This window comes from Vicia villosa, linkage group LG5, assembly GCF_029867415.1.
Source record: "Vicia villosa cultivar HV-30 ecotype Madison, WI linkage group LG5, Vvil1.0, whole genome shotgun sequence".
Taxonomy (NCBI): Eukaryota; Viridiplantae; Streptophyta; class Magnoliopsida; order Fabales; family Fabaceae; genus Vicia; species Vicia villosa.
Window position 1 is genome coordinate 137,188,740 of NC_081184.1, and position 25,870 is coordinate 137,214,609.

The 25,870-nt window shown below is 33.8% G+C and overlaps 4 protein-coding genes across 4 annotated transcripts; 1 reads left to right on the forward strand and 3 right to left on the reverse strand.

Moving 5' to 3' along the window:
- Positions 1-229: 229 nt before the first annotated feature.
- LOC131607481 (VQ motif-containing protein 4-like) lies at positions 230-1,300 on the reverse strand. Its single transcript, XM_058879486.1, has one exon. The coding sequence runs from the start codon at positions 1,160-1,162 to the stop codon at positions 371-373; it is 792 nt and encodes a 263-aa protein (XP_058735469.1). The 5' UTR covers positions 1,163-1,300; the 3' UTR covers positions 230-370.
- A 15,452-nt stretch (positions 1,301-16,752) lies between these two features.
- Positions 16,753-21,381, reverse strand: LOC131602678 (uncharacterized). Its single transcript, XM_058874846.1, has 5 exons — positions 21,221-21,381; positions 18,316-18,389; positions 18,137-18,209; positions 17,228-17,293; positions 16,753-17,026 (listed from the first exon to the last, which is right to left on the reverse strand). Exons 2-5 carry the CDS (start codon positions 18,360-18,362, stop codon positions 16,940-16,942), a joined length of 273 nt encoding a protein of 90 aa, XP_058730829.1. The 5' UTR covers positions 18,363-18,389; positions 21,221-21,381; the 3' UTR covers positions 16,753-16,939.
- Positions 21,382-21,610: 229 nt separating this feature from the next.
- LOC131602673 (polyubiquitin-like) lies at positions 21,611-23,966 on the forward strand. Its single transcript, XM_058874843.1, has 2 exons — positions 21,611-21,766; positions 22,385-23,966. Exon 2 carries the CDS (start codon positions 22,385-22,387, stop codon positions 23,756-23,758), a length of 1,374 nt encoding a protein of 457 aa, XP_058730826.1. The 5' UTR covers positions 21,611-21,766; the 3' UTR covers positions 23,759-23,966.
- A 794-nt stretch (positions 23,967-24,760) lies between these two features.
- On the reverse strand, positions 24,761-25,514 carry LOC131602677 (18.2 kDa class I heat shock protein-like). Its single transcript, XM_058874845.1, has one exon. The coding sequence runs from the start codon at positions 25,398-25,400 to the stop codon at positions 24,924-24,926; it is 477 nt and encodes a 158-aa protein (XP_058730828.1). The 5' UTR covers positions 25,401-25,514; the 3' UTR covers positions 24,761-24,923.
- Positions 25,515-25,870: the final 356 nt, after the last annotated feature.

Here is a 25,870-nt window from a genome sequence, read left to right on the forward strand (position 1 = left end):
TTCAAATTGAACTTGGTCATCCTTCCATCTCAACATTTAATAATGCTCTATTTCGAGAAAGATTAAAGATAGTCAAATATTTTTAGTCAAAAAAAATAAATAGAGTCAAATTTTCTCTTTTTATCTTTATCTCTCTTAATTCACGTTCCGCGAACCAACACAGAAAAAACCAGAAAACAAAACAAAAACAAAAACAAAAATTGAAAAGGGAAAGAAGCACAATTCTACATACAATTGAAGCAAGATTTTCGATTCTGTCCATTACACCAAAATGATCTCTTTCAACCTCATCAATGCCATTAATATAAATATAAAAATAAAAATCTAAAACAAAATCTAAAAAACAAAAAATTAAAAATTAAAATAAAATTCAAGTACTGGAAGTAGAAGAAGAAGAAGGACCCGAAGCTCTTGGAGAAGTAGTTGGAAAGAGAGGAAGCAAACGAAGTTCAGAGTCTCTTGGAGTGTTTCCCGGTGAAGGGTGCAAGAAAAACCCTTTCTCTCTGATAGCTTTTTCTTCAGCTTCAGTGTTCAAAACTGGTTTCGAACTCGGACTCGGACTTGGACTCTGACTCCCATTCCCGCATCGGTAACCGCTTCCACCACCACCGGGGACGTTGTTTCTGTTAAACGGGTCGGGTATCAGAGGGGTGACAGGACTGAGAACAAGTGCGGGGAAATCGAGGATACTTGGTGACAGAACATCAGCGTTACGAGGAGAGAAACCAGAAGGGTTTGAAGAGAAAACAGGTAGAAGAGGGTTGAGTTTGAGATTCTTGAGAGAGTTTCTTCGTTCGTAGAGTTTGAAACCGGATTGGTTTGGTTTTTTGGGTATGGTTTTGATAGGTGGAATATGGTTTCTTACGTTGTTGTTGTTGTTGGTGGTGGTGGTGGTGGAATTTGAAGAGGTTTGTTTTGCGGTTTCAGCGGATCCGGTTAACATTTGAACAACTTGTTTGAACGAAGATGGGTCAGCTTGAACGAATGTTGTCGGGTATGGGTTACCCGGTTCGGATCTGGTGACAGGTTTTGGAAGATTCAAAACTGTTCCATTGTTGATGATGTTACTGTTGTTGCTGCTGCTGCTAGAGCTCTGGCTATAGCGTGGTGAAGGAAGAGAAGAACCGTTTCTTGGAGATTTGAGGTTGTTGTTGGAATCCATGGTTATGTTGACTGATGAGAGAGAAACAAGAGAGAGAAAGAGAGAGTGATGGAAGAATGAAAGAACACTCTTTGTGACTTTTATTTGGTTCGGTAAGAAATGTATTAGTAGGGTCTCCTTTGAGACTTGAAATTGAAAATGAAAACAATTTCTCTATCTACGCGCTTTATATAAGAAGTGAGTTTATATTTATGATCTAGAGACAGAGTACTCTGTTTTTAGGGGAGAGGAACCACTCACTCACATATGTCATTTTTCTTTAATTTTTATATTTTAATTTTAGAAAAATATATTATTCTATATTCTTATTTGGAATTATTCATGTATTGAATTTATTTTATTTTATTTTTGTATAAAGTTTATCTCATGACTAAAAATGTAGTATGAAATTATTTTACTTTAAAAAAAAAAAAAAACAATTATCATATGATGTATTTTGTTTAGCGGCAAAGAAAAAACGCGGCGAAGTTTAATGTTATCGCAGAAATTTAGTTTTGTAGCTTCTAGAAATTACGACAAAGAAAGGAAAAGTGTGGTGAAATTCCACATTACCGCAGAAGTTTAGTTTTGTAGCTTCTAGAAATTACGGTGGGAGAGATAGTAAACGTGCGTTGGGTGCTCAAACGCCAAACCAAACACACCATTAATCTAATATCTTTAGTTTAGTCAAAAAATATTTTTGTTTAAATGTTTTGTAAAGAAATGAAATAAATTTGGGTCATTTTTATTTAATGCATGGAAATTTAGGATATATATTCTATAGATAAATATACTTTTCTATATTTTCTTTTTTATGTGTTGAATATATTTATAAAGAATATATATAGTTTGATTTATATTTGGTAAAATAAAAAATTTATTGGTCAATGACTAGTTTATGGTGAAAGTGTGATATGCATATTACTTTTGCCTTTTTTTGTGTAAAATGGTCAAAAAATATAATAAAAGTCTATATTTATACTATTACTAAACAAAAAGTAATTTTGAATTCTTGAACATCTTTAAAAACATTTAATAACAAATTTTAATTTTACATTAAAATGATATGACTATTCAATATACAAGAAATTGTTTTGAATACAATTTCTTAATATCTAAGTCATAATTTTTTTTAAATGAATAACTTATTATAACTTATTTTATTGATTTTTGTAAAAAAAAACTTATTTTATTGATTCTTAATATTTAAGTTATTTTTTATTAAAAGAACAATTTCAATTGTAAGAGTCTACTGATTATGATTTGTTTCAATAACGATGGTAAAATTAATAATATCACTTAATTATCAAAGAACTTTTATTCAAAAAAATTATAAATGATTTTACTAATTAAAATAAAAAAAAAACAGAAATGTATGTAGATATATATAGATAAATGTATACCTTTATAGTCATGTGTTAAAAATTCCTAAAAAACTATGTATTTCAAGTCAATGTTTTTTTTTAAACAATAGTTGTTTCAATTCAATGTTAAATATTACAATTAGATACATTTCCATCTTTAAAAATGAATAATTTAATTCATAAGTTCCACCAAATCAAAACTATTATAATTGGGTGGGGCGAAACTCCTTCAACAATTTGGGAGCAAGATAGATCGCGACCGTGGTTAGCTGCGTAAATTGGCAGTTACAACACTTTCGACAATGGTACAAGTGTTCTTATCATCATCAAAGACTCACACACAAGGAACAAGCACAATCAAGGAAACATTGAAAGAAACATTAATGCCGAAAACAATATTGAGTAACCCTAAAAAGAAATTAGGTCTGATTGAAAAGGAGACAATTGAAGAATCGATTGATGTAACGAAAGAAAAACAATTGAAGATCCAACAAAACAACCATGAGTAAACATTATCAAAGGTAACCGATTACCATCTCTTAGAAAGTAAATAGAATACACACCTCATATGGTTGTTAATTGTGAAATTGAAGTAACTATAAATGCTAGTGATGTTGAATCGGAATTAAAATTCTGGAAGAATGCTTTGGTGATGTATGTTATAGGCGAAAACCTATATATGAATGTTGTCAAAACGTTTATGATCAACTCTAGATTTTTGTTTCGCTTCCAAACTTATACTACAATGAGGAAGGGTATTTTATCATAAGATTCATATCCAAAGCGGATAAGGATGTTGTGTTGAAGGGGGCATACATCATTCATTGCAAACTGTGTTCATTCATGAATGGACTCTGGATTTCACTACGGAAGATGATATAATAAGAACCATGTCAATTTGGGTATTATTTCCTCAACTTCCCCTAGCATATTGGGGGGAAAGTCACTGGCAAGGTTGCTAGTGCAATAGGGAAATCATTGATGACTGATGAATGTACGACTAGGAAGCTAAGAGTTTCGTTTGCTAAATTTCTATTAGAAGTTGACATCATAGTTGAATTAAAGGAATGTATAACCATTAGAGGAGATGTACAAGATATTATTGGACCACATTCTTATTCACAGAATTTCCAGACAACTACCGAGCTAAGGAGATATACAATAATTGAAAGGGACCACATTCTTATTCACAGAATTTCCAGACAACTACCGAGATAAGGAGATGTAAAAGATATTATTGGAGTTTGGAGATATCGATGAAGTGGTTGTTCTTGCAAAATGGGATACATGGGGAAAAAGGTATGGTTTTATAGGTTTCTTAATGTGATGGATGAGGAATTCGTTGCAACAAAACTACACAATATTTTCATAGGCAACCAAAAAATTCATGCCAATGTCCCTAGGTTTCAAAGGAGAGGCAGTATTGCATGTCATTAGAAAGAACCAAGAAGCCATCACACACCTAGAAATCAAGGCTTTGATCATAAAACTATTAACAACAAAAGAAAAATGATTATACCAAGAAAAATATAGAGGATTAGAATATGAAACGCCAACAAGAAATAGAAGGGGAGCAGGAAAAGTATGGGGAAAATTAGGGCATCAATCTGATGCTCAGGTGGTGATAAACAATTGAAACCAAATAAAACCAGGAAACAACAAGGGAAAAAATATCTAGTTTGCACACTTGTCGTTCAACATGGTGGTAGAGGAGTTGGGAAGGTTCATAAAAGCTTACATAGGAAGGGTGGAAGATCCAAGAATAACCTGTAATATTCAAGAGGATTTTCATATGGATAGATTATTATCAATCACAGTGAAGTCTCTAGGAGCAAACTTTTTCTTGTTCGAGGAAAATGAAGATAGGGATATGAAAATGATAGCCACATAAGGTAGATACTGGCTCAGATAATGGTTATCAGAAGTTAGAGAATGAAGGTCTTCAGTTGCTGACTACAAGAGAGTAAAGTGGCCCAGGTGCGATGGCATACCATGCCATGCATGAAGGGCGTACTTCTTTGAGTTTATCTCAACATCAGTTAAATATATCTGTTATGATGATAACACAAAAAGTAAATGCAGATGGACGTGGCTCGAATGGTGGTCAGAACAAATTCGTGCATGATGTTAAACGAAGCTTTTAACATGCAGATTAATGGTGATGTATTATGTATCAAAATATTAGAAGACTCACATGATCCTATGAGGATTATCATTCCAAAAACAACGAAGGTGGAATCAGAGATGAAGGAGTATGATGAAATCTCCAATGAAAGAGGTTCATGTGGTGATAGCATAGACCATGGGGGTGCAAACCTAGGGGAGTCTACAATACAAACATTAATTATGATATGGCTTATGAAGAGAATTAGGAAAAGTATATGGTGAAATACATAGAAGGAGATGGGCCTATGTCCCAAAAACTGTCTCAAAAGTTGGCAAAAGTCCAATAAAAAAGTCATCCCATGAGAGGCAAAGGAAGGTGTGGGATTTACAAGTCTTGGACGTTACATTTAAGGAGAATGAGGAAAGTATCAAAAAAATGCCCTGAACATAGCCATCCAAGTGGAGTGGGGGAGATATCTAACGTATGCAGTGTTGATCACTCAAAAATCTAAGGGGTCCACCATCAACTGTTGCTAAGTCACGAGAGTTTTGTGTTCAAGGGGCTCCGTGTAGTGGACCAAACCCAAGGTCATTAGGCAAGGACTGTGGAGGCAATGAGGTGGGATCCGGTCAAATAAGTCCAAGTAGGAAGAATGGTGGGCATTATCCCACAAGTAAAAAGGGACCACATAACTTGAATGGATTTTTGAATCACAGAATTCACATCTGACCGCATACAATAGCATGCATAAAATTTGGGAATTTAGGGATTCTGGGGAGATTCAACAATCATATTTCTCAGGTTTAATACCCATAAATAAAAATTCAGAGCATCTTTTTCAACCACTTCTACCTCATCACTTTCTATCCCAATGGAGGCACAATTTTTTAGAGGGTCTTTGTTGTGTTGTGAATATACAACAAATTATGACGTAATGTAATGCAATAATAAATATTTTTGGGCTTTCAAGAAGGAGAACATAACAACCAATATTTGGAATAAATCTTCTGAGTTTGGGATCAATGGAATATATGATGTTAACGATTCAGTGAATGCTATAAAGTTGATGGAATCTAAAGACCAAGAAGGAGCAACAAGATAGGGAGAAAAATATTGGGTAAGAATATGGAGTAGAGAAATGGTCTAAAGGGGATGGATAAACCCTAATTAAAAATTTGATCAATTTTCTAAAAATAGAATATGATAGGTTTTTTAAAATGTGTGGAAGTCTTAATGCGAAAATAGAGATTTTATGTTTGTATTGGAAGTCAATCACGTTTACAACTAGTCAATTCAGAAATCTCACAAATTGTTCAAAGACAATGATTAATTGAGTAATTGTAGGCTTGGGCTTACCACGGATGGAATGAACTCATTTGGTAATATGAGTACTAACCATTCTTCGTGGCCTGTTCTTCTCACGATTTACAACCTATCTCTTTGGTTGAGTATGGAGCGCAAGTATATGATATTAAGTATGATGATTTTCGAACCAAGACAACCTAAAAACGACATAGATGTTTACCTAAGTCCATTAATTGATGATTTAAAACTTTTGTGAGATAAATGTGTTGACGTTGATGATGCATATTCTGGTGAAAAGTTTAAGAAGTATGCAATGTTATTTTTCACAATCAACGACTTTCCTGCATATAGAAATTTGGCTGGATACAGTGTCAAAGGACATAAAGTGTGTCCTATATGTGAATCTTATACATGTTTTAACCAACTTGAGTTTGGAAAAAAGACCGTTTGCCTTGGACATCTGAAATTTCTAAAACCCAATCATCCTTATTGAGATTGCGGAAGGATTTTAATGAAGAGCAAAAGTACGGACGTGCTCCTAAACCTTTAACTAGAGATCAAGTTTATTAACGACAAGAACACCTTAATAATGTCTTTGGAAATAATAGATACGTTCATGTTGAGAGGAATATTTGGAAAAAGAGATCGGTTTTCTTTGAGCTTCCATATTGGTCTAGTCTTGATGTAAGACATTGCCTTGATGTGATGCATGTGGAGAAAAATGTGTGTGATAGTTTGATAGGAACACTTCTAAACATTCTGGGAAAAACTAAAGATAGTAGGAGCTCTCGTTTAGATATGGTGGCGATGAATATTAGACAAAAATTGGTTCCAAAAGATAGAGGAAAAAGATCTTATTTGCATCCAGCATGTCACACTCTATCTAAAAAGGAAAAAAAAAATTGCAAGTGTTTGCAAGGTATCAAAGTTCTCTAAGGTTACTCTTCAAACATTAATAAACTTGTATCAATGAAAGATCACAGGTTAATTGGCTTAAAATCTCATGATTATCATGTCTTGATGCAAAAACTTCTACTAGTGATTATCTGTGACATCCTTCTAAAAAATTTAAGAGTAACTGTAGCTAGATTGTGCTTATTCTTTAATGTTATATGTAATAAAGTCATTGATTTCAAAAGATTAGATGAATTAAAAGAAGAGGCTGCAATAATATTGTGTCAATTGGATATGTATTTTCCTCCATTATTTTTTGACATTATGGTTCACTTACTTGTTCACTTACTAATATATTTAAGGTGGATGTATCATATCGAGAAATACATGAAGATATTTAAAAGATATACAAAGAATCATTACTGACCATAAGCTTCGATCGTTGAAAGGTACATCACAGGAGAAGCTAATGAAAGATAGGAATCATATTTTATCAACCACCCCGTTCTATGGCGTCATTGAGGAGATTAAATGTCTTTAATTAAATGTAAGTGGGTCTCCAATAACAATGGTGTACAAACTAATGAATTGGGATTCACACGGGTTGACCTGGCAAGACAGCTTATAAGATCAAATCATTCATCATGACTACTCAAGTGAAACAAGTTTTTTATGTGAAAGACCCTGTGAACTTATCGGGGAAATGGTTAATTATTCTCAAAAGAAAATACATTCCTCATAGTGATGATGAAAGTGTTGATATTGCTGTCACTCTTTCTTACGCGACACAAATACCTAATTCAAATGGAGAAGTTGATAGAGATGATGTGCATGCTATTCGTAACGATCATCAAGAAGAAATATGGAAAATTAACAAGTCAGTATTTTATATTCTTCCTTCATAATATGTTGTTTGTTATAATTTCCAATTATGTTATATAATTTCTAACAACTATTATTATTTAAATATTATAGGCGTGTAAAGTGAAGACACCAAGAGGCAAGACTCCAAGACAACAAAATAGTTTAATTTGATGTAATGATGTGTAGATTATAGGTTGTTTTGTCTCAATTATGGTTTTTATGTAACGCACAAGATGATTCTTAATAGAATTGTGTCATTGGTGTAATACAATTTTTGGTCTATTTCAATTTTGGTTCCTAAGGGGGTGTTTGTTTCATGGATTTAAATTGGGTTCCTAGGAATGTGAGGTTGGGAATCTCATATTCCCATGTTTGTTTGAAGTTTTAATAAAGGGAAATGCTAACCAGTGCCCTCAGGGCAATGGTTAAGACTTTAAAAATAGTAAATTTATCTCGGTAATCTGCGTATTTAATGTCTCGAAAATTGAAATATTACATTTTCTATAAAATATTTTCTTTTTTTGGAATGCTTAACCATTGCCCTGAGGGCACTAGTTAGCAAGACCCTTTAATAAATTATTCCTAGGCACTTTTTATTCCTTGGAATAAAATTTACTCATAAAATTTTAAAAATTTATCCCCATGTTAATGGGTGGGAATCTAATATTCCTATGGGGATAAAAAGTAACCACCTATAACTCCTCATTTATATATTATTTTAATATTTTAATATTAATTTTTAATAATTTAAAATTATAAATAAAATAAAAGTTTGAAATACACCTAGAAACCTAAATAACTTGCCAAACAAATTGATGTGAACTGTTTTCCAACGATTAGCATTCTTAGGAATAACATTCTCAAAATTGTAAATTTAATCCATCAGACAAACACACCCTAATAAAATTTTGGGTGTATTGTTGTTTCTGATAGATACGATTCAAAAATATTCAAGTTTCAAAATTGGAAATGTTGTAAAATTGATTTTTTATTTATTTTAAAAAGCACAAATTATATTACAACGGCCGTTAATCCAATCATTGTTATAAGAAGAGTGATAACCTTAGGGGTGTAATTGAATCGGTTTCAACTAATTTTTGGTAAAAAATAAAAATGAAATCTGAACCAAATTATAAAAATATCGAAATGGATTAAGATATATGTATTAAAAAATATCCATAGACATCTCAATTATGTTTTCAATTTTTTTTGGTTGATCTTTAGCTTTAAAGATTAAGATATATTTCCTTTAATGTTTCCTAAATTACGTGTGAATATTTTTTACGATCATGTTTATAATTTTTTTTTTAGGATTATGTGAATACATATTCATATCAATCTCTTTTATAGATTAGTATGAAAATATTATTATGAAATCAAAATTTTGCTGTAATCATTTTATTCTGTAAAAGAATATTCTTTTCTATATAATTTATTTGTTTTAATTTTTTTATGTTGAATAAATTTATTTAAAAAATTATAGTTCACTTTATGTTTGATAAAATGAAAATATTAATGGTTAAGACTATTTACGATGAAAGCTGTTGACATGCACATGACTTTATCCTTATCGTGTATAAAATGAGGAAAAAAAATATAATAACTGCCCATTTTCATACGATTATCAATTACAAAATTACTCCACTTCCTTCTCCCCTTCAAACATTTAGTAATAAATTTAAGTATTACTTTAAAAAATATAATATTTAAAATATAAAAAATTGGTTTTGAATTTTGAATACAATTTCTTAATATTTAATCATAATTAGAAAAATAATTTTTAACACTTGACCTTCCATTCAAACATTTAGTAATAAATCTAGAAAATTTCTTTACCAACCTCCCAACCTTCTAGTTCACCTCTGGTGAAAAATCCAAACTACCCCTGACTTCGGAAATGAACTTCCGAAATGCAAGAAAAAGGTGTTTTCGGAGATACATCTCCGAAAGCGCTTTTTTTTTTATTTAAAATTTGACATATTTCGGAAGTTCATTTCCGAAAACAGCATTTCGGAAGTTCATTTCCGAAATACTGCGCGTTTTGCAGATTAAGCAAAACGGCCCCCTCCCCCAAATCATTTACCCTAATCTTCTTCAAACTCAACCCCAAAGAGATTTTTGTGCAAACCAGTTCCAAGCTACCTCAAAGGCTCCATCTAGTTGCTCTATTACATTCTAAAGTCCTCCAATCTATTCAATAGGTAAGCATTTTGATTTTAAGATCTATGATTAAAATGTATATTAGGGTGTTTACAAATAGCAAAAAATGTATTAGGTTAGGTTTATACTGATATTTAGGATGTTTAGAATGTGTATACATAGGTTTGAATTTTGATTTTGGGGTCTGCCATTGAAGGTTGCAGAAAAGCTCTGCGCAGGGGTGTTTCGGAAGTTCATTTCCGAAAACACCTCCATCCCAGTTTCGGAAATGAACTTCCGAACTGTATCAGAAGTGCAATTTATTTTTGTTTTTTCATTTGTCTCGCATATTAATCGATTTCAATTTCGATTGTTTACAGGAACATGACAGGCAACCAGCCAGCACGCATCAGACAGGGCAGGGAGTCCCAGACTGCGTCGGCTAGACGCGAGCGGGCGGCGGCGCAGCTGGCGTCGACACGCGGGCGGGGCCGGGGACGCCGTGTGCGCGTTACACAGGACTTGGTGGAGAGTTCATCTCCTTCAGGCTATAGGAGTAGGCTGGCTCGGGTATCTTCTTCCCGCTAGCGAGAGGAGGAGGATGATGATGAGGAGGAGGAGGAGGTCATACCGGATGTTGACCCTCCAGTCGGGGAGGAGGAGGAGCAGGAGGAGCAGGAGGTGGATAGCTATCCGGGAGGGCCTTTTGACACTTCCCTGCTGATTCACTACCAGGATCACGTCGCTCGGCGGATCTGGGAGGGAGAGGTATTTTTTTAACTTAGCCGTTTATTTGTCACCATTTTTTATAATTTTACCGTTTATTTCTCGCTTATTTGTTTTTTGTTTGTAACAGGAGAGAGAGCCATTGAAAATGGTTAACCACTCCAGGAAGATTTTCGGTCTGTTTAAACCAGCAGCTCAGTGGTTTAACGACCATGTGCGAGGTTCAGGGCTTAGCGGGCTCTGCATGACCGGGTACACCACCATCAGCACCGGCATGCAGGGGGCATTTGTGGAGCGCTGGCACAAGGAGACGTCATCTTTCCACCTGCCGGTTGGGGAGATGACGATCACCTTGCATGACGTCCAGTGTCTTCTCCACCTGCCTATTAGGGGGCCGCTGTTGACCCACTCCAAGATCCAGAGGGTGGAGGCCATTGAGTGGATGACGCTCTATCTGGGCATGGAGGAGGAGGTTGCTCACTTTGAGTGCGCCACGACTTGTGGGCCTCATGTCCGGTTCACTACACTGAAGATGATCACGCCATTGATCTCATGCCGATCTGTCAGCGGATATCGATGATTGGGCGGGACGCGTTGGATCGAGGTATCGTGGAGCGGGGCGGTCCAGAGGCAGTCGCGGTGATGGAGATGATCGTCCTTGATGCGGACCGTGCGGCGACATACAGGCGGCAGAGGAGGGCCCAGGGTGAGAGGGTTAGGCACACCCAGTAGTGGTCGGGTTTATTTATTTTTTGTTTTCGGATTGTATCTTTAGCACACTATTTTTATTTGTTTCGGTTTGTATATATTATTTTCATCGGATTAGTATTTTTTTTTTTGTTTATTTATCATATTAGTGTTTTCAGTCTATCTATTGTTTATTTTATTTGCCGGTAACGTTTAATTAAAATGCGGTTGCGTTTAAGAAAAAACATAAAAAAAAAACACAGTTTCTGCATAATTCGGAAATGAACTTCCGAATTCACCCCCCATGAGGTGTTTTCGGATGTTCATCTCCGAACGCACCCCCCATGAGGTGTTTTCGGAGATGAACTTCCGAATCAAGGAAATTTTTTTAAAAAAAAAAGCGCTTCGGAAGTTCATTTCCGAAGCAGGGGTAGTTTGGGAATTTCGCTGGAGTGACCCCCATAGGGAGGTGGGTAAAGAAATTCTCTAAATCTAAGTATCACTTTAAAAAAATAATATTTAAATATAAAAAATTGGTTTTGAATACAATTTCTTAATATTTAATCATTTTTTAAATGATTGAAAAAAAATTATTTATTTAGATGAATACCAAATTATTTTATTGATTACACTTGAATTAGTTTAATAATAGAAGTTTAATTGTGTAATCTTAAAGTATCTCAATGAAATTGTAAACTTGTCATTATAATATCAATAAACTATTAGAAAATATACTATTATCTAATATTTTTTAATAAACAATTCTAATAATTATCATATATATTTTAAAATAGAATAAGAGTTTATTTTTATTGACTGTTTTTGAAAAAGTATCTATTATATGTATGACTTTAGAATAACTATATTATTTTTTATGATTATAGAAGTGATTGTAATAAATTTTAAACATTTATAATGATATGACTGATGACTCATTGACAGCGTGATTTTTTTAAATTAATCATAATTTGAATAATTCTATAAAAATATATTTATATAATTTTTTTTTTTAATTTTGAATAGTTTACTCAGTAAGGGGAAATGGATTGGTGATGGAGATCTCAATAAAAATATTATCACTCTAAATTCATTGTCAGACGCAAAAGAAATAAAATTCTTACCTTGTAGTGAGTGGAAGATTGATCCAATTTTTTTTAGAAATATGACAAGAAATTTCTATCCTGATATATTCCCTGGAGACATGCCTAGTGTAGTCATTGTTTCATTTTCAACTTATCCTAATGATATGGATAGTTTTGGATTTTTAGTAACTATTCAAGAGGTAAGGAAATTCCTTTTCGAAATGGGATCCTTATAAGGCTCAAGAAGAAGATGGTTATTCTGATATTTCCTTTTAGAAATGTTGGGATATGGTTGAAAATTATTTCTTATTGATTGATCTTAGGAGATCCACTAATCATAAAATCCATCAATAATATTTTTCTTGTCTTCGAGAATTTAACTTGCCACTCCTAAAATTATACCGACGCCCCCCAAAAACTATGCTTTTATATTATATATTTACTTAAACTTAAAGTCACTAATTTTTAAAAAATATAAGTTTCTACTAGAAATTTGGGGGATGTACCAGAAAATTTGAAAAAATCCAAGTTTTAAAAATTTTCGTGAATTTTTATCGGATTTTTCGAAATTTCTAGTATTTTTGTGAAAAAAAGAAAAGAAGATTGTGATACCATAAATTTGAAATCTCTGATATGTATCGGAAATTTTAAATTAACTAAAATTTCCGGTATGATGCACCGGAAGTTTCCTTATAATTGAAATTTCCGGTATTTTTTACCAAAAAAAAAAACGGTGATACCATAAATTTGAAATTTTTTGTATGTACCGGAAATTTGAAATTTCAGATATACCAAAAATTCCAAATTAATTAAAATTTCCGGTATGATGTACCGGAAATTTCCTTATAACTGAAATTTTCGATATTTAAAAAAAAAACTATGATACCATAAATTTGAAATTTCTAGTATATACTGGAAATTTGAAATTTCCGGTATACCAGAAATTTCAAATTTCTGATATACTGAAAATTCTTTGTATCTCAACATTTTTTAACAACAATAAAATTGAATAAAAAAATATGAGGTGCCAAGTAAAAAAGAGGATGACAAGTTAAATCCTTCCTAATTTGTTAGGTTGGTCATCTTTAGTCTTTTTTCTTGGATTTTAAGTCGATATCTCGCGGCTTACAAAGTAAACACTATAATAAAAAAATTAAAAATAAAAAATAAAATCAAAAGTATTATTTTTGGGCTTCAAAAGTGTTCCAACAATAGGGAACTTTTAAACCGTTTTTGTTTCTGTATAAAAAGGAGGGTGTTTTAAAATAGAAATCACTGATAAGTTGTATTTTATTGTTTTTAACAGGTTAATACAATCATTTTATCTAAGATTTGTTGTTCCTTTTTGTTCTATTTTACTTCATTTTTCTTATTTCAAGAGTTTTACAAGAATTGAAAGCTTAAAGTCATGTACAGGTGAAAAAGAGTTAAGTTAGAAAAATACCTGAATAAGTCAGAAAGGTTGAGCACGAAAATAGTGAATTTGACACTAAATGGGGGATACTACGGTCAACCTGTAATGGACATTATGACCGTAATGGCCCTAATGACTCATAAAATTTCGTTTTTCTACTATCTCGTTTCTTGGCTTTTTGGCTTTCTGTCTATTACATATTGAATGGCCAAGGATTAAATACGAACTATTACCGTCATTAAGGGATTAAAAGCTATATAATTGGATGTATATATTAGTTGTGACTCTCTCCTAGACTCTAATACCGTTTTTAGGTGGAACAATGCGTAATGAAAATATTGCCTATGAAAATCCATGTATTGTCATATTGATACGCACTTGCTATTAGGTGGTCCATTTCAGTGAAACACATCTATTTTGAAAACGGTGCCTTACCATACGACAAGGAACAAGTGCACTTTGAATTGAATAAAAAAATTGGATCCATATAACCTCGTGTAAAATTCCTTGTGTCGTCAGCTCTTTCAAAAGTGAGACACGGACAAGTGGGTGATCCTCCCCTGTTTTACCAAGCAATCCATATACAGCCCGATAATCACAATTACCAACATTCACAATCCGCTCAATATGTTTGTGCATAAAAAGCAGCATTTAATGAATGAATTCAATCTCAAACATCCGTGGTGATGGAGGTGGTGGTTTGCTAATCCGAGCACTATTTTGAACATTTTTTTTATAGATTTTGGAGTTGAAGAATCTGGGAAATATGAATCAACATGTTCAAAGTACGATGGAGACCGCTTTGTTGATTTGTCATCTTGAGTCGGTTTTACCTTTTATGGGGCACCTTTGGTTTTAACCAGCTGTGAAGGAGGTTTCAAATATGTTGTTTTCGGATATGCAATTTTTCTTAACTTATCTTTGATCTGCAACTTCATGGTGTCATCTGCCTTCTCAAATCTATCTTGGATTATTTTCCACTTGGTCTGAATGCTTATAATGGATTTACCATCCTTTATCATACCATAATCATCAAATCAGAGTCTTTTCTAATGAATGGACTATATGTACACTTCATTCATACATATCGGAAAATTAATCTTTATTTTTGTTTGGAATGAGACAAGCACATGGACTGACATAAGTCTTCCTAACTGTGCATCCACACTTTGTCTAATTCATACCTATTTGTTCAGCTCGCTTTGCTTCGTGAAAGATGAAATTCAATTCCGACAAAAATACGCATCCAACCAATTGTGAATAGAGAATGTTGTCTTTGAATCTATGTTCTTGCAGTGTTATGCTTCTACCAAAAAGTAGTTTGTATTTCTGAATGTTGGTTTTGGAGTATTTAATTCACACCCTCCCAATCTTTGCAAACTAAGGATCAATGCAAGTAATAAGGAATCAAATGAGAGATCTTTACTTGAAATTGTAGCTTATGATGCTCATTTTGATGTGTTAGAATGCACAAAATCTCATTTTGAATCGAAAAGTTGGTTGATAAAGAGATTTTTTTCAACGGTTTTTTTGGTTATGGAGGTGTTATGTGCTTTTTAAAAAGTGAAGAAGACGAGCATGATCATATACTCAAATTTCCAGTGGACTTTTTCAGAGATACATCTTCTAAAATATCACTGAGTGATAAAAGAAATTCTTTTAAATGAAATAGAAATGCATATGCGAATTTACCCCTGTGTTTAAAAATGCATCTCCGAACTAAAATTTTCTAAAAAATAGTATTTATTACGTTCAAAGATATATCTACAAATTTACCTAAAAATATTTTCGGATTTTCAATAATACACCCCATTCAACTATTTAACAATGGTGGGATGAGAAATTAATGTCAAAAATGACCATAGTATGCATCAATAAAACACGCGCCTACAATGAGGGCGGGGTTGGATTGAAAGAGGGGCTCTTGTTTAAACAATGACAGAAAGCAACAAAAAAAAAACTTTTAACATTTGGCATTAACTCTGCCTGAGCCCATAACATAATCATGAATTTAACTACGCCAAATTCATCCTTATGCCTTGTTTGGAACCACTCATTTTATCTTTTTTATTAATAGTAACAACTTTGATTATACAATTCAGGAAAATTGACTAAACCTACTATTATATGTTGATTTGATACATCCTATTCATTCCTATGTCAAATCAAAATCCATTTATTAAATTAATTGTAATTCAACATTTACCCCTAATAACTAGTACTCATACTCATAATACATGTCCCACTCTTAAAGTGTCCTGTCTTGTATAAATATAACTTTATTTGGTACATACATGTTGATGAGTTAGATTTCTTTAATTTATTGTCCCCACATTCCTCTTGATAGAGTATAATCTAGTTGCTAAAGTTCGTGAACAAAACTATATCTTAGTTTTGTTTGGTAGAGAAGAGAAAAGTTAAATTTAATACTTTTCCAAATTGAGATCTAGAAATATTGTACTATTAGACAATTGTTTTGGTTGTTGTTAATCCTTCTGTGTTAAGGTCTTTGAGAGGAGAAGCTCTAAATTTGTTTTTATGTCTAAATGTCAATACAAATTACAGTTAGAAATACCTTCCTTTAAAGTCATTATTAATTAACAATTTAACTTTTTTTCTTCTTCATTTTGTTTGACTATTTCTTAACTTAAACGTTAAGGTGGTTTTTTAATGTGATTTGATTCAATCAAACTCAATATCAAACACATATACTATGAAAAGAATATATCATACAAGAGTTTAGTTATATAGTAATAAAATCTATATGAATTTCTAAACGGTTCGGTACGGTTCTGAATTTCTAAACAGTTCGGTACGGTTCTGAATTTCTAAACGGTATACCAAACCAATCATTTTGGTTCGGTTTGGTTTTGAGTAAATTGAAACAGTTCAATTCGATTCAAGTGAACTTTAACTATGGTTTGGTTTGTTTTCTCATAAAACCATACCATGAGTTGCCCTACACACTATACAAATAACAAAAAAAAAAATCAGTGCCTCTATAATTGGGGCTCTGGGCTGCAAGTCCATTTCGGTCAAAAGAGCATCTAATAGTGTAAATAGAGTGCAGTACATATTCAACCATTAAACATAGGCATTGGCCTCAAGAGTCAACACATTGAAGATGAATTACCTCTTTACCCAAACAAAAAGCCAATATCTCTTTAATATTGATCTAGTGAAGATGAAAATTTTATAATTCTTGCAGAATTGTCCTTATTGATCCTCATGTGTTGTATTGACTTCATTATTGATTTGTTCAGCTTCAGCACTATTATGGGAAGGGTTGGAATTGTCTTCATTCTGCACAAAAGTTCAACATCAATAGAGTTGTCAAAGCAACCTAAATAATGCCCTCTCAAAGCTAAAACATGTCAAGAGTAGCATCATCAATAACCAGAAACCAAAAAGGTTAACTCAAATATTGGTTCAATCCTTTGGACAAATGTCGGAAATAAATATGTTGGCTACTGAGAATCTGAAATAAAGCAGATAAAGCTTAACCTGTTTAGTGAGTCCGTGGACGGACATTACTTCATAAAGTTTGCGCATAATCATCTCTTCTTCCACCTAACAACCACAACTTCAAAATTTAGGGGATTCAAGTTTTTGTAGGTGTCATGTTTACTAGTTCAAAATAATAATCACCATAGAAAAGTTTAAATGTAATTATCTCTTGAATATTGATATACCACAAATAAAAGAAAACAAAACTATATTGTATACAGTGTAGCCAGCGACAAAAAAGGGGAACAAATTATACTTGGTCACAGACAGAGTGCCAAAGAACAAATTCAAGAGTATGAGCCAGCTAAAAAAGCAACCAATTTTTATAGGTTCTCCACTTCGCATATTTTGAGTGAACATATCGGTAACTAAGGCAACTGAAAGATAGCAAATGACATCGTAATTGCATCATAAGCATATCATACAGAAGATATATCAAACAACTATATGATGAATCAAAATGAGAGACACATTTGCTGCAAGCGACTGGAATGAAATGGTCTAGATCCATGGGATAATAAAATTTACACGAGCTTAGAATCACATTGCAAAGATAAAGGAATGGCCTATATTTTGAGATATAAGCATCTCAATCTCGGCAATAAGAAAAATCAGACAAAGCTGATAAATCACAATGTGCAGGAGTATAAAATTTCAAAAGATTGATATCAAATGAGCCAAAACCATGAGATGTTGAATTTTCAATCATGAAATAATATCACATTCAAAAGATATCATTTTTCTCTCTTGAAAGTGTCAGCCCCATTTTCTCGATGCCTTAGTTAGCAGTTTCCTAAATTGACAGGAGAATAAGAGAATAATGCAAAATATACAAAAGCAGTGATGTAATGCTACAAATCCAAATACACAAGAAAGGGATTGTGTATGCATGGGAAATATAATAACCTGAAGTTTTTGCAGTTCATGCAACATTGATCTGTATGTTTCCATAAGGACCTCATTCTGCTTATCCATATGTCTGTTCACCAAAAACATAGAATCAAAGGCAATTTAAAAAACCACTCACTGCAGATAAATCACATTATGAGAAACACAAAAAAAAAAAAAAAAGATAGGAGGTGTACTTCAACAACTCTCCAGAGTATCTTGGGTCAAATTTTCCAGGCTCCATCGATATACAATATTAGAAGACCAAAACCTGAAAATTAGCACACATGTTAATCTGTAAATCCAAAAAGAAACACTTTGGCTTAACCTGATAGCATGCTGAAACTGTATATAACCAATGTGAAAACCTAAGAGACATTGGCATCTTAAGAAAACAAAGTATTTGAATTTGCAAAAGTGGTCACAATTCATATCAGAAATATACAAGAGTAGAGAGTTCTATCTATGTATGTTCAAGTCTTCTTTTTAAGTTGACATGTTCTATTCTAGCATAGTATTGAACAAAGTCATAAACTCATTTACCATAGGATTCCAAACTCCAATTTATTGAAGTATATATTATATCAATTATTGACCGTGTTAAAGCTTTACAGCATATTTGCAGGTCTGAACCAAGCCATAAGTAGGGTAGAAGAATTGACAATCGTAACTCATAAGCAGGAAATTATTAAGCAAGGTAAAAAACTAGTGGCAAAAGTACCAAGGGAAACACCAAAATAATTCTGCATATCAAATCATATAACACATGCTGTTCAATCTCTACAGATATCGGATATTCCACATTTTCATTTTTTTGCTCTATGATAGCCAACTTAATTAAAGTAGAATTCTGAACAAAAGAAAAGGAAGAGCAGAGCCCATGTAGCTTCCAGCACAGGGAGAGAAAGAACACAAAGCATTCATAATAATAAACAGTCTTGTTCATCACATGCTTGCAATGTTGCAAAAAAATTGACACTATTTATGAAAATGGAAAACAGGGTCTTTAAAATGATGCAGCAGCCAGGAAACCTGAGTTCATCGAAACTCCAACACATAGTGACACTCATACAGGAGAAGAGAAAATGGAAATCATGTAGCACCTTAATCAAGAGAAATTAGGCAATGAGCGGAGAAACTCTGTTTTTCGACTAAGACACTGAAGCATGTCCACAAATATATTAATCAATATACATTTTTCTGTACTGAAAAATTATTTAGCGGTATAAAATGACAAAAGAAGAATGAAAGGTTGCAGAGAGACAGGGCTTCATGTTATACTCATACATTTTCTAAGGCAGATACCTCATCAATAGAATGAGAAAACTAGCTTCAGGATTTCCAGGGGGGAAAAAATTAAATGAGCAGAGACATTGCAAACATTCTGACAAGTTTAGGAAAGGAGATTATCTCCATAAGCCGGAACATCGTGTAAATTCAAGAAGTTCCAGTTGTTTTTCAGCAAAACCAGACGAGTTTTTCTGCTTCATCCAAATGACAAGCCCTTCCTAAGATGTCCACCATGCAAGAGTAGTGTTTAAGCTTTAGGGATACATTGAATTTAGAGCTCATTTCAGAAAAGTTTTGTGGCCTTCTTTAACTAAACCTCCATGACAACAAGCTGATAACAGACCAAGAAAGGTGATCTGGTCAGGCATCATTCCAACATTAATCATTTTCGAGAAATAAGATATAACAACCTGAGCATTCCCATGAAGTGCTTAACCATAAATGATGGCTGTCCAGGTCAACCAATTTCTTTGAGGATTGAGGAATCTCTTTGAAAACTTGGAATGAGCTTGCAATATATCTGTACTTGGCATACATTACATGTCGACTAGTGCAGTTCTTAAGGCAATGTCTAGAGAAAGATTATGTCTTTCAATATTAACGGTGAATCCATATTCCAACATCAAGTGCTCCTAGTTGTGAGCATGCAGACCAGGCAATTAACCATGGCCACTTTATCGGGGTTCTACCGTACTAATTTGCATTTCATGGAATAAAGCCAATGCCTCTTTACTATGCATGGCCTGGACACATCCACCCGTGATGGTATTCCACGGCACAACACTCTTTTCTGGAATTTTATATAAAAACTCCTGAGCAACATCTAGAACACTGAATATGGCATATCCCAAAACCATTGTAGTCCATGAAACAAAGGTCATATGTGCTATGTTATCAACTAGAGCTTACGCATCCAACAATTCCATGCACTTCACATACATGTCCATAAATGCATTAGTGAGTGTGGAATTGTCAACTCGAGATGGTGTTTTTCAATATAACAATGTAACTCATTGCCGAGTTTCAAATTCTGCACCTGAGAACAAGAAGAAATCATCCCAATAATTGTAACCTCATTTGGATTCACTCTCTTTGCCTCTATTTCCTGATAGACTTTTATAGCCTCATTACCAGTCCCCTTTTAACACATCAAGTAATCATGGAATTCCAGGTTACTAGGTCTCTCACACAACTTTTATCAAACACATCATACGCCGAACTCAACTCTCCAGACGAGTAGCATAGTGATCGACACATTGTGATGTGAACAAATATATCACATTCAAATCCCAAACTTCAACACCAAATACCAAGACCGGCACAATTAAAAAATTGACAAGAACAAGCTTTAATTAACAACAGGTAAGTATGATTATCCGGTTCAACATACCACCTAGCAACATTCTTCAGGACAACATAAAACCTCCTTCTATGTCTCCACTCTCCACATAACCCCTAATTGTATCACTCCAAAAAAATGCATTATGTTCTTTGATTTGATACAATATTATGATACCTAAATTTGGGGCTGGTGGAATCAAACTCGAATCATACCTATACCTATATTTGAATTTGCTAACAAACAAAATGATCATGGCTTAACAGTGCTAGTATAAAATTTGCATGGCTTGTTCTCAAACTACACCATAATTTTATGAATCAAACATGAAAAAGAATAACAAAATTGAATCATAGAAAAACACACACGTATGAAGATTTACTCATTTGTGAAGTGATAAAATTCACACATACAGTAACAAAGCCATAAATGAAGGAATGGATAAATTGGGAAAAAGAAGAGAAAGTGATTACCGTGGGTGATGCAGAAAATGAGAGAGAGAGAGAGGTTTTGGGAATAAAGAGATGGATTGAGTGAAGAGTAGGGTGACTCTGCTTCCGACGGCAAATTTGCCCTGTGCTGAACTCCGGTCTCAGCAAAAAAGGGGTTTGTAACCAAAGAAAAAATTGGTTTATTTATTTAATGTATTTCATCAAAAACTTTATATCAAAATTTTTAAAAATTATTTAAATTTGAATATATTTAAATTATTTTTATAACTAAAAAGTCTATAACCATTTTTACTTTTATTTAGTATTCCGAATAGAGTCAAGACTTGTTTGGAAGCGAATGCATTATCATCGCATACGTCGCCGAAAACGATTCTGATACCAAAATTGCCGTGTCAAAATAGCTCTCTAGGTTTCCGCGTGTCACGACTTAATTGGTAGGTCTGCCGTTATTTTTACGCAACCTCAAATCATTTTAAGCTATAAAATCGAAACCCCCATATCAGAAAATTCATATTACAAGCATTCGTTTCATTGCAGAGAAAAGAAACCCTAACACACACAGTCAAGGTATCTTCTATTTCTCTCTCATACTTCGATTGATAGGGTTTGCATTCTCACGATTGTTTTATCATTGGATCAATCCTGATTTTGATTTTGATTTGGTTTTCATATTCAAAATTGTTAGGGTTTTTTCTTCTCTTTTAATCAATTGTTGGATATGTTTGCTTTGATTTAAATTTAATCGTTTACATGATGTATTATCAATAATCGCATGTTTAGGAAACCTTTCTTTGATTAACTGGTCAATTTGTTTCAATTTTTTATGGCCGATGAAGATCTTCATATCTGTATTAAGATTTGTATATCTAATTTCTCAGAACAAGATTATGTATAGTATGGTTATAAAATATTCTGAACTGGACACGATTTATAAAAGTATCAAATCTATAGCCTTGTTTTGGACCATTGTTCTATATATGTGTAATTTAGAATTGTCACCCAAATTATTTATTGATTATTATGGTGAATTTGATGTAGACTTTTAGAAGATGTTTCCTGTAAATAGATAGAAATGATTATATTGGTTGATTTTATGCTTTCTGTCTTTTGTTTGCTACATGTAGACTTTCCACTTTGTAGTCATTTTTATGAACTTTTTTATTGATTTTGTTTCTGATATTGTAGATGCAAATTTTCGTTAAGACCCTCACTGGCAAAACCATCACTCTCGAAGTTGAGAGTTCAGATACCATAGACAATGTTAAGGCCAAGATTCAAGACAAGGAAGGGATCCCACCAGACCAGCAACGTCTCATTTTTGCTGGCAAGCAGCTGGAGGATGGCCGTACCCTTGCTGATTACAACATCCAGAAGGAATCTACCCTTCATTTGGTGCTCCGTCTCCGTGGTGGGATGCAAATCTTTGTGAAAACTCTCACTGGAAAGACTATCACCCTTGAGGTGGAGAGCTCTGATACCATTGACAATGTCAAAGCCAAGATTCAGGATAAAGAGGGCATTCCACCAGACCAACAGAGGCTTATTTTTGCTGGCAAACAGCTTGAGGATGGCAGAACTTTAGCAGATTACAATATCCAAAAAGAATCCACCCTCCACCTTGTGCTCCGTCTCCGTGGTGGTATGCAAATTTTTGTTAAGACTCTCACAGGAAAGACTATCACTCTTGAGGTGGAGAGTTCGGACACCATAGACAATGTTAAGGCCAAGATACAAGACAAAGAGGGTATCCCTCCTGATCAGCAAAGGCTCATCTTTGCTGGAAAACAGCTTGAAGATGGCCGAACCTTGGCTGATTACAACATTCAGAAAGAGTCAACTCTCCATCTTGTATTGCGACTTCGTGGTGGTATGCAGATTTTTGTGAAAACCCTTACTGGCAAGACAATTACTTTGGAAGTAGAGAGCTCAGACACAATTGACAATGTGAAGGCTAAGATACAGGACAAGGAGGGTATCCCCCCAGACCAGCAAAGGTTGATTTTTGCTGGAAAGCAGCTTGAAGATGGAAGAACTCTAGCTGATTACAACATCCAGAAAGAGTCAACTCTTCACCTTGTTTTGCGTCTTCGTGGTGGTATGCAGATTTTCGTGAAGACTCTTACTGGCAAGACCATTACTTTGGAGGTAGAGAGCTCAGACACTATTGACAATGTGAAGGCCAAGATACAGGATAAGGAGGGTATCCCTCCAGACCAGCAAAGGTTGATTTTTGCAGGAAAGCAGCTTGAAGATGGCCGAACTTTGGCCGATTATAACATTCAGAAAGAGTCCACCCTTCATCTTGTCCTTCGTCTGAGGGGAGGTATGCAGATCTTTGTGAAGACTTTGACCGGAAAGACCATTACCTTAGAGGTCGAAAGTTCTGACACAATTGATAACGTGAAGGCAAAAATACAAGACAAGGAGGGAATCCCACCAGATCAGCAGAGGTTGATCTTTGCTGGAAAGCAATTGGAGGATGGAAGGACCCTTGCTGATTACAACATTCAGAAGGAGTCTACTCTTCACCTTGTTTTGCGCCTTCGTGGTGGAATTTAAGTGTGTGCATGTTGCGTGGCTGTCTTATAATGTGTTGAAGTCTTATAATGTGTTGAAGTTCTATAGGTCTTTTCATTTGATGTTTCAGAACTTGTGTATTAAGCCGTAATGGCTCTGGAAAACTTTCGCTTTAGGTGTTGTGTATGATTGTGCTCTAGTTTTATGAATGTAGACAGTTTGGTCGTCTAATTAGTGTTTTTTGTTGTCACATCTGAGATTCCAAAAGTTACTGCAGTTTCATTATTGCTAAGTTTGAAATTGGTTAACTTATAAGATTGAGAATGTAGCATTTCTTTCGGGTAGAGAGAAGTATTTGTTACATTTGTAATGCTGTATTTGGTCTAATAATTTTACTGATAGACATCTGAAGTTGCAAATTTCATGTTAGAAAAGTAACTTTTTTCTTTTTCTTTATTACGAAAAGCTTCAACTTCAATCCCAATCCCACAAAAGACAAGCTTAAACCTGATTTATTATCCTTGTGGATGGGGTTCATGCCAATTATTGAAGATTGATGCAGCTTTTCCGGATGGCATCGATGCATACGCATGCACACTGATGCCAACCTGTCACATTAACAAATGGTAGTTTATTTTACGTTTTTTGTAAAGCAGGTTTTGAGCACCATCTCACTATATATGCTACATATGATGGTGTGAGCAAGAGAGACTGTTCTTCTACTCCTATAATTGCTGCTACTCAAAACCAATGTAGTTTTTTTTTTTTTTTTACCGAAGAGGTGTATATGTCCAAATGCCAGAATGGGTCCAACAAATTATATGACCAACCTACTCATTATTATAGTTGCTGTGTCCAACAAATTTACTCCATGTTTGTTCATTTTTTTAAGGCTCTTCCCTCATTTTTTTAATGTCCTATGGATGAAGCAATTCTTGCACATGTTTGCAGTCCCAATGTAGTTTTCAATGTATAAGACTTTTACAACCAGACTAGATGTTGCAATTGCAAGTGTACTAGAATGATTTTATGAAATATGTCCAATAAACTGCAAGTAAATATTTATTTATACATTAACATTAAAAATATTACATCATACATCTCTCTTACACATAAATCACAAAACACACGCCTTACAAATTTCAGTCAAGACAAAACAAGTACACAAATTGAAACAACGGAGTAACAGAGCTTGTTGTGTGTGAGTTCAACCAGAGATCTCAATGGACTTAACATCAGGCTTCTTGATCTCTTCCTTAGGAACAGTGACAGTTAGAACACCGTTCTCCATGGAAGCTTTCACTTGATCCATTTTAGCATTCTCAGGCAATCTAAATCTCCTCAAGAACTTTCCACTACTACGTTCTATTCGATGCCATTCATCGTTCTTATCCTCTTTCTCAATGTTCCTCTCTCCGCTTATCTGAAGAACTCTGTCATCTTCAATTTCAACTTTCACTTCCTCCTTCTTCAGTCCAGGGAGATCAGCCTTGAACACGTGTGCTTCAGGGGTCTCCTTCCAGTCAACTCGTGTGCTCACAAAAGCAGAATTCTCCCGAGGGAATGAAGCAGAAATTGCAGAACTTGGAAATGGAAAATCCTTGAAGGGATCCCAAACGTCGAGAGAGAAAGGATCGTATACGTTGCTCCTTCGGTTGCCAAAGAAACTTGGAATCAGCGACATGTTTGATGTAGTTGAGAACTGTGTAAATTGATAACTGAGTGCGAAATGCTATCGATGCTTAGTGTGATTCACATGGTTCGGAAGCGCAGGTATATAAAGGAGATAGAGGAGTAATCCTGTACTATCGAGAAAGTGCTGTTAGTTGATTTATTTTGTTGCCGGGTCTTGATACTTCTGAAACATTCTAGAGTTCTACAGAGACCCAAAATTTTCTAGAATTTGTCTTAATTATTGAAATTTTTTTTTTTCACTCTTATACATTCACACCAATTTTTGACGAAAATATAAAAATATTTATTTTTTGGAGATGTATTTTCAAACGTATTTATTATTTATAAAATTTATCGTAAATAAATAAATTTTATTATAATTAATTTCGAAAATACATGTTCAAATAAATTTTATTATTTTAAAATTATGTTTTTGGATATACAAATCCGTAAATTATCCTATTGTGTTTTTTTAATAAA

Coding starts and splice junctions, on each gene's coding strand:
- LOC131607481 (XM_058879486.1), bottom strand. CDS start 1,162: ATGGATTCCAACAACAACCTCAAATCTCCAAGAAACGGTTCTTCTCTT.
- LOC131602678 (XM_058874846.1), bottom strand. CDS start 18,362: ATGGAGCCTGGAAAATTTGACCCAAGATACTCTGGAGAGTTGTTGAA. Junction 18,210..18,315: donor TACTCTGGAGAGTTGTTGAA/GTACACCTCCTA, acceptor TTTGGTGAACAG/ACATATGGATAAGCAGAATG. Junction 17,027..17,227: donor TCCACGGACTCACTAAACAG/GTTAAGCTTTAT, acceptor ACTTTTGTGCAG/AATGAAGACAATTCCAACCC.
- LOC131602673 (XM_058874843.1), top strand. CDS start 22,385: ATGCAAATTTTCGTTAAGACCCTCACTGGCAAAACCATCACTCTCGAA.
- LOC131602677 (XM_058874845.1), bottom strand. CDS start 25,400: ATGTCGCTGATTCCAAGTTTCTTTGGCAACCGAAGGAGCAACGTATAC.